This window comes from Rhinichthys klamathensis, unplaced genomic scaffold (assembly GCF_029890125.1).
Source record: "Rhinichthys klamathensis goyatoka isolate OS25496 unplaced genomic scaffold, OSU_Roscu_1.1 h1tg000050l_1, whole genome shotgun sequence".
NCBI classification, from domain to species: Eukaryota; Metazoa; Chordata; class Actinopteri; order Cypriniformes; family Leuciscidae; genus Rhinichthys; species Rhinichthys klamathensis.
The window spans coordinates 2,197,079-2,206,652 of NW_026606596.1; the positions used below are offsets into that span (position 1 = coordinate 2,197,079).

The following is a 9,574-nucleotide window of genomic DNA, read 5'->3' on the forward strand; positions in this document are numbered from 1 at the left end:
CAAACAACTGTGGTTGTTTGCAGGCTCACCCTACCGCGACAGGGTGACCATCGCCATCCTGCAGCTCCAGGAAGAGGGAAAGTTGCACATGATGAAGGAAAAATGGTGGCGAGGTAACGGATGCCCTGAGGAGGACAATAAAGAAGCCAGTGCCCTGGGTGTGGAGAACATCGGAGGCATCTTCATCGTGCTGGCCGCCGGTCTCGTGCTGTCCGTGTTTGTGGCCATCGGAGAGTTCATTTACAAGTCGCGCCAAAACAGCGATATTGAAGAGGTGAGTGGGAGGCAGGTAGAACGGCCCCGCGGGGTCCGAATCTTACAGGAGCTAATTACCTCACCGCTGTCACAGCCGAAATGAGCCATGTAAACACAAATGAGACACTTGCAGCAGCCCACTGGTCAGGAACCTGTCGCAGACTGATAGCACATGCTGTTTCTCCTGCTTGTTTTGCATGTCATACATACTTGTTTTGCCAAAGTACCAAAGTGACAAAAACTTAACCAATAAATGAGGAGCTCTTTTCCAAAACGCGATAAATCCATTTCAATAGTTTTCAGGAATTTTTTTTTTTTTACCTTGACCCACACATTTTGTGAATATTCAATTTAGCCTGTTAAAATGTTTTTTTCCCCTCAGTCTGAACATGTTGAACAATGATTATTAAATCAAACAACAATATTGTTGATGATAAATTCAAAGTAATTTATTTTTTTTTCAAAACGCTATAAATCCAAAAATGGATGATTTTGGCCACTTAATTAAGTTTTGTTTTGTAGAAAGTCTTTCTTTAAAGTGAATTTCGTTTTGTATAAATTGTATCTTAATTTTAATAATTTTTTCATCAACCAATTGCCTGGATTTAATAAATAAGAAGCAAATAGACAATATAATCATGACATGGAGGCGCCGGCGTGGTCACTTGCATTGCACGTGAACTGGTGCGCATCTCATCATTAACCGAAATTCAGCGTATGCCTCACAGAGTCATGAGAAATATATCTATATAGAAAGCTTGAAATGTCTTTAAACGAAACAATTAAAAACGAAAATAAATAGCACACTCTCTGATTATGTAATCCATTACATGCATTTCTCTCTAGGCGCGTTCACTACAGAGATGCTGATCGTCAATTTCATCTTTGCAGACACTGACACACAGAAAACAGTTGATTAAAAAAATAAAATAAAAATTTCGATTTTCGAACGATATTCGACTTTTGCTCCTTGATTGTCGAATGCCATTTTTGGCAGAAATTATAAACAGAAACCTTTGGCAGCAGCATCTACCCCAGGTGTAGGTCTCACTGGCTCATCAAGGCCATCAAAAGTGTTATCACCGTTTAAAGCACTCATTTTGAGGAATGAATGAACATAAACAAACCTCTGTTCAGCGTGCCGATGTTGGATTGCGTAGAACGCTCAATGAATTCTGATTTGTCGAGAGAGGATTTATCGCGTTTAGGCTAAAAATAGGTTTGGCGCTTATCGCGGTTTGGAAAAGAACTGCATCTTGCAGTACATTTTAAACAAGGAAATATAGCGATTTGGCATGAAACATTGATGGAGCAGTGAATAGGTTCAGAACACAGCAAAATGACATGACAAACTAATTGTTTTTTTAAATGGCGTTTATCGTGTTTTGGAAAAGAGCTCCTCAAATGTAAAATATGACAAAGTACTGCCATTCAACACAGTTTGGTAATTCAGGCAGTGTGATGTGAAGTGTAAAAGTTAATGCATTCATGCACAACAGCCATTAAATATGTCTGTAATGCATTGAAATTTTAATTGTTTAATTGGATCTATAGATCAAATCCAGATGGGATGTTTAACAAAAGTCAAGTCATTTGCACTCTTTAAATAGCAGAATTTGGTTATCGCTGAAATTTGACAAGTATTAAATATCAGATTTTCAGATTTTAAAAAGAAGGCCATTAGACAACTACAGTCATTTTGTTTGGGGGGAAATTTTTGCAAAGTAAATTGTATTGAATTTAGTTTCATTTAGAATATATCAAATATATTATAAATGACATGTATATATATATATATATATATATATATATATATATATATATATATATATTGCTTTGTAAATATTAATTATTAAATTACGTGTATATATTGATTATTTATTAATTATTGCAGAATAAATTGAATTGACCTCAGTTTTATATGAAATATATAAATGCACATATTTCTATATAAAATATAAATATAAAATTATGTGTGTATTTATATTGATTATTTTATTAATTAATGCAGATTACATTACATTAACTTGAATATATACATTCTTCTATAATTACAAAACAAAATAGATGATAAAATGAATCACAAAGCCCTAATTTAACTTAAAGTGTCACTTGAGTGACAACAGTTTGGTACGGATCCAATGCTAATGTACATTTGTTAGCTGAATGAATATTTTAGCATGATTTTTATTTTAGTTGCTTGTGAATGCTGCTTATATTTTTTTTATCATATTGATCATTTGCATGTTACTAATCTTGTCCTGCTTTTTGTCTTTCTGTTCTATTTTTTTTTATCATTGATCTGCATGCACAAGGCCTTCTGTTTCTTTTACGGAGTCCAATCCCGGCAGCTGCAAAGAAGCGATTCCATCTCCTCCACTGGCACGTCCTTATCAACAGATTTAGAGAGCGGGCGGCTCCTCGGGGATGACATATGTTCTTCGCGTTAGCCACACACTCTCGTATCTGTAAGGGCTGTGCGTTATTTAAAGAAATATAAACTCCTTTCCCTCATTTGCCCATCTACTGGTTACTTCCAAACCATCTTCCCAAACCCTTGACCTCAATCCAGCACCGATGCGGCTCAGAAATTTACTACGGTTTTCAAAGAGATGAAGAACACTTTCATTTTTTGTTGCACACCCTGTCTGCGGACAGATAAGAAATGGAGTGCTCTCAGAAACTTTTATATACTGGCAGAAGCCATTCGAAGCTAAATTTGAAGTGTGAACTCTCTACATTTGATGTCCTAAATTCTCCCTCTCATTTTCTCAGGGCTTTCTCAAAAGATCGACCCACACAGTGAGGGTAATAATAATTATAATGAGGGTTATGATAATCATTTGTGCTATAGCCCACTGATTCTTGAGTGCAGAGACAAAACAGGCTGCAATACAGAAAAAAGTTTGAGTAATGGAATTATTTTCGGTTAATCTAAAAGTTCCAGTGTCCATACAAAATATGTGCTTGCCATTTACTCAATATTGGTTAAGACTGTGAGAAAGAAAATGATGTGTGAAATATTTATAATTATTGACCAATCTAGCATTCACTTTAATAAATGAGACTACATGAGAGACGGTTTCAGCTCCTTCTATTGAATTGCTACTACAGTCAAACAGATATTACTGTGTGAACAAAACATAAATCATATTTTGATGTTCTAAATGCAGTATTTATTTTTCCAGTTTTGCTTGCTGCTAATGGAACCTGAAAATTACATTTGAGCTGGCATTTCATGGTCTTTATATTCAATATATTGTAGGGATGCACCAAAATTTCGCCTAACAAATATTTTCGACCGAAACAGCTATTTTCAGTTTCAGGCTGTAATGGTTTTGAAGAGGCCGAAATCAATGACCGGAGTTAAACATGTTAAACATGATGTCAGCTGTGTGGACACTAGCTTGACTAGATTGACAATATTCATTTCTTTATTTTAATCGGTAATATGGTTTCTTAAATCTAAAATCTTTTAGTCTGTGCTGTTTTCTGTTGATGCATTCATTTGATCCTGACATTTGTAGGGCGCCTACCATCCAGTAATTGCAAAAAGATTTTTAATATGAAGTAAAGTCTTCAATAAACTCATTAGTTAGCTAAAAACAATAACTTTTTTGCTAAATGTATGCACTGTATTATATTCATTCATATATATATATAAAATGCATTTATATAATTATTCTTGTTAAAGATAATATTAATGTATTAAATATTATTTATATTTAAGAATAAATAATAATCGGAATATAATTATAACATCAATGCATTAATTATATTTTTTATAATTATATTAAAAAATATTATTTTAAATATCATGTCTGTTTTTCATCTATGTAAAATATTGACTCTTATTACTTTAAAGGGGCAGGTGATTTTAGTGTAGTAGTGTAATGTCATAATTTTGATTATAAAAATAATATTGATAATGCAAAAAGTACATACATAAACTAACAACTGGTAAAGTTGTAGTATATGTTTTGTGCTATCTCAAGAATCAGTGAACTCCACTCATTCACTTCTTTTTTTATATAAACACCTGACACTGAGCATACAGTCATGAAACACCAATATCAGTCTCTGCAATGTAATTAACTTTAGCTGTATTTAGAAGAGAAAAGACATCGAGAGGAGAGTCTTCATTATGACTTGATTAAATATTGATGCACTCAAAAAGAAAGAACAATTAAAAAGTCTAAGATTACTGTGTCTGAAATTAGCCCACAGGATAACCACAATCAGCCGGGAGCTAATTCCCCCCTTTATCTGCCTCCCACATCCCAGCGGCATTTCTAGAGCTGTGGCCTTCATGCCTCCAACGTCTCATGACAGACAAGACCAGGACGTGCAGAATCCCTCGGAATCTGCATTATCACAATAGAAAACGGGCTACACAACCCAGTCATGTCTATTGTGTGTCTTTGCAAGTCAATCTCGTGAGAGTTTCATAGCATGAAAGTAACCATGTTGTCCCGACCCTATTCTCCACATCATTTCCTGTTGTTTTCACACTATCCTAATATGACTAAAGGCCCTGATATACTTCAAGCGAAATCAAAGAACTGGTGTGACGTAATTTCGAACAAAATCAGACCAAAACGAAGTTCGTTTGAAGTTCGTTACTGGAGTTTGAAACAGCTTGCCTAGCGAACTTTCCGGAAAAGTTAACTCCAGCTGGTAAACACCTTATACTACCATTAGTCCAAGATAGGTGTGTGCTGAGGCTCCGCCTTTTTGACATGGAAATCTTCTCCGGGGATGAATCCGAAATCGCCCCCATACCCTCAAATATGGCATTATTTGAGGGGACAACCATTTTTAGTGGTGTCCGAAACCATAGTGGATGTAACCGAGTGCACTCATTCTATCCAACATTGCACCGCAATAAAGAGTGTACAGCCGATGTACACTCAACATCTGTCCGAATTCGCTCACTCGTTTTTATTCACTCCTTCAAGTGAACCGTATTATTGGACTAACATAAGGAATAGTGATTGAGGGTTTAGGGGTCGATTTCTGATTCCGCCCATTTCATTTCGTCTGTTCAGTCAATCAAGGTCAAATGCGAGTTAAAACATGAACACAACGGAGGTCTGCTTTAAAGTAGAAATTGGGGTTGTAGGTGTAATAGTAAGAGACACTCACACTTTTGTTTTTTCATGTGTAATACTGTAAAGCTGCTAGTTTTAAAGCAATCTATTGTATAAAGTGCTATATAAACCTGACGTGACTGGAGTGCCGAGTTGCATAGCTCTTGCAAACATCCACATCACTATTATCAGATGCTTTCTTAACGGCTGTTTTCTCATCACTGTCATTTTTGTTGTGTAATGCTCGCAGCACATATTTACATCCAAGCGCCGCTCTCAGCAGTGTGGGCGTCGTCGGATGTTTGCTAATTGTATACTGCTGAAAAGGCATTTCGAACATTTCTGTTTACCCCTAAGTGAAGAACATAAAAGAACTTTGATGTGAATATATCAGGGCCTGAAAATAGAATCATAAACAATAGATGAAACAGCTGTTTGCAGTGAATTTGACACTATATGCATCAAATCTAGTTGAATAGCTGAAGTGGACACTGTTAGATTGTGTGTTTGTGTGTGTATGTAAGTGTGCCTGTGTGTATGCATGTGTGTGTAGAGACTCATGCAAGCCCTCGTGTTCTTTTTTGACAGTGTGTCTCTTTCAGTGCGGTGATGGAAGACCTGGGCATATCCCTCAGGTGCCACAAGGCCTTGAGGAAGAGAGGCAGACACAGAGGAAGAGCAGGCCTGTCTGGAGTCTTATGTAACCCCAAACGCATCTCGAGGAAAGAGACAGTGGCCTAGATCCACCTCCAACAGCCGCGCGGGGAGCAACTCTGCTTTTGACGTACCTGTCCGTTAAATGAATCTCTGAGGCTGTTTGATTTTTTTTTCCATTGAAAGTTGTTTATGTGCTTTCTAATTATGAATTTGCAAGTTTTTATACGAGTATTACGTGGATTGTGTTCGTTTTGTGTCAGCTACACAGATCTTGGTAATAGCTTGAGTTGAAAATGAAAGGAATCATTTTGAGATATTTATGAACGTACAAGCACATTGCATAAAACGGTAGCATTTTCTTGTGCTGTCCTCGATTTAATAAATAAAAGTGTACATTTTACACAAACTTGAGGAATTTTATCTTCCAGTGGTTCTTTGTTCAGTGACGCAGGTTCTATTAATTGCACTGTTATATAACAGTATGCTTCTGATGCGTGACGGTTCCAAAGGGAATTTAAGTTGGATGTTAATGCATGGATGTTTCTCCATTACTTTGTTCCCATTTTGACCCTAACAATTCAAGACGTTCTGCCTGCTACACACAAACCGCCAGCCTCAGGGGACTGACCGAAGTATTCTCCCTCAAACCGAGGCGCAATCAAGGCGAGTTCAAAGGTCAGCCTCTGCTTCAAAAAGCTACCTGCTCCATGACCCAGACAAATTACTCTCTGAAGATTAAAAAAGATTAAAGATCAGACGTGTCTTAATGCATATCAGAAAATGCACTGAAAGATAAGACGCTCTGAGATGCAGGCGATCTTCTTGATTCGATTTTTTGCGCTACGGATGAATTTGCTCGAAACAAAGTGTGCCCGAAAGTGTGTGTGTGTGTGTATATATACAGAAAATATTATGGATATGCTAGTGGTGTCCCTTTCAACCCTATGTAAATCAGGTTAGGTTATACATATATAGGTCAGCCATGTCCGGACCAGAAAGACAATGCAAGTCTTGCTCGGTTTTGGCCTTGGAGAAATGTAGACATGAAAGATGTTTTGTGGTGTTTGTGAGTCTGGACATGTGAGGGGAAGCTTGTGGGCTATTGGCAAACGTATAGAAATTCTAGAGCTTCAGAGAGACAGAGGGCCATTCACACTTAAGAAGAAAAGGACTGCTCTGAGCTGCTTGGGCCTGGCAGTTTGTTTCAAAGGCCTCCGACTTCACTGAACACATGTGATGGCCATTGAAAACGACTTACATGGAGTCCTTGCTTAAAAGCAGGAGCTATTATCATGTAGAAGCTTATTTTTATTTGATTTAAATTATGATATTAACACAACAATATAAGTGAAAATACATCTATTTATCTATCTATCTGTCTGTCTATCTATCAGATGATTTACCTGTATGTCCGTCTGTCTGTCTGTCTATCTATCTATATATGTGTGTGTGTGTGTGTGTGTGTGTGTGTGTGTGTATGTATGTCTGTCAGCACTGAAGCCTGGAGTAATGTCTTCTGAAAATTCAGCTTTGCTATCACGGAAATATATTATATTTTTTCTTAATATTAAAATAGAGCAGTTATTTTATATTGTAAATTTGTTTCACAATATTCCTTTTACAGTATTTTTGATCAAATAAATGCATCTATATGCATTAATACATCTACTGATCCTAATTTATTAAAGTCAGCATGAAAATGAAAATTCACCCTATGAAATAGAATTTTCTAATTGTCTTATTGTGAACACTAATCCGAGCATTTATTATTATTTTTAATTGATTTTTTGGACCCGTACAGTTTATCAAAACGCCTGACGTATGCAGGACTTCTCCAATCATTTATTCGGCTTAAACCCCGTCACTGCACGCTCACATTCATCTGCCTCCACTTTAAAGTTAATAAATAATACAAAACTAATTCATTTGAATAAATTATACAATTGTTATAATGTTAATGTTATGTAAATGAAGAGAAGAGAATCACCTTAACCTCATGAATAATTTGTTTGCTAGATTTAGATCAAGTATCAGTACAGCGTAACAACATGTCACTCATAGCTAAAGGTCAGATTGATGTCCTCTGATAACAGATGCGATCAGTTTTAATAAACAAACCTTGCGGATCTGATCCGAGTGCTATAAGAGCCTCTGTGATGATTAATAGGAGCATCACATGAGAACAGAGCCTATCTGTCTGTCAGAGTATGGTGTCACTTTCACACTAATGACAAATCAGTCTTGTGCTTTATGTTTTTATGTTAATGGGTGCCATTTAGGACAACAACAGTGCTTTTAAGCTATCTTTTTTTCTTTGTTTCTGTCGTGTGAAGCCTGCATTTGGAATCGTATAATCTGACAAACGGATTAAATGAATTTTGAAAGCTTTAGTTTCAAAGAGAGGGGGAAACTTCTGAGTCACATTGACCTGTTACTTCACTGACAGGTCTGCTCCGACTCTGTCTGTTAAACAGCTCTGTTGGACCTATGGGACGGGGTGTATGTCAAAGCAAACACTGAACGTGTTTTTTTCAAGCAAAGTTGAGAGAGAGAAAGACATCAGGTTGTTCCCCAGCGTAATGCGTAAACTCGGTATGCTGGCTGAACTCTTGTCAAAACCATGACAATGGGGCACATTCACTTAATCGTTGAGTTAACATTTGGCCTGTGCCAATACCCACACTTGCGGTCTTTGCACTTGGCCACGTGTCTGTTTACATGAGTGTGCGTATAACTTGATTACCTGATGGGACACAGACACTTACAACATACTGTTGTAAAAATGCAATAGCTTTATCTACACATTTTGATTTAAAATAAACTTTAAAATATCTGTTCAGTCGCTATGTAACAAACAACATTTAATTGTGTACATGCTTCTAATCAAGTGATAAAAAACATTTGCAAATGTTTTAGAAAATAAAATCTCTGCTGCACCAATAACTTTTACAACACGTTTTACGTTATATATAATTTCTAATTAATTTAACTTACTCTGGAAAGTCTTCCGAGACATGTCGTGAACAAAATGAACGATTGGATACGCCTAGCCTCAAATACTGCTCCGAAACGGTATTAGAAATAGTGTGTGTTTAGGCTGCGTCCCAAAGCAGAAAACTGCTGCCTTCAGAGGACGCATTTCGAGAAGGCATCCGGGCACTTCCGAATCCAATGTTAGCTTCACTTCCTGTCTCCTAAATTACCTTCATCTGATCAATTTCTTGAAGGCAGCATAGATGCATCCTTCACTGCCTTTGATATCCCACAATCCTGTGCATGCATGCCATTCCATGACAGTTGAGCTAAAAAAAACAAATATGGCGTAAGAAAGTTGTAGTTGTTGGTTAGTTTGTGTGTAAATGTACATCTTTGACCAACTTTTTCCACATTTGATGTTATTTCTAGCAAGAAATGACTATTATAGTATTCGTTTAGTTACTAAAGCGCACTGTTTTGTTGTAGACCATTAAACTGTTACGCTACCTCAGAATCCTGTCTGATATCAGTCTCGCAGTGGTGGACGAAGTACACATACCATGTACTTGAGTAAAAGTAAAGATACTCAAGGTAAA

General features: G+C 36.7%; 1 protein-coding gene across 5 annotated transcripts in view; it reads left to right on the forward strand.

Annotated features, from left to right (window-relative positions):
• The window catches only part of grik1a (glutamate receptor, ionotropic, kainate 1a), an 88,279-nt gene extending 81,862 nt beyond the window's left edge, over nt 1–6,417 (forward strand). For 2 of the 5 annotated variants that reach the window (XM_056247716.1, XM_056247718.1), the window contains 2 exons: nt 24–274; nt 5,934–6,417. In XM_056247716.1, coding sequence (XP_056103691.1) covers nt 24–274; nt 5,934–6,086 — 404 coding nt within the window. In that variant the 3' untranslated portion in view covers nt 6,087–6,417. Of the gene's footprint in view, nt 1–23; nt 275–2,570; nt 3,081–5,933 lie in introns of those variants that run through there. The other 3 variants (XM_056247717.1, XM_056247720.1, XM_056247719.1) reach the window with 2 other exon arrangements.
• The last annotated feature ends 3,157 nt before the right edge of the window (nt 6,418–9,574 follow it).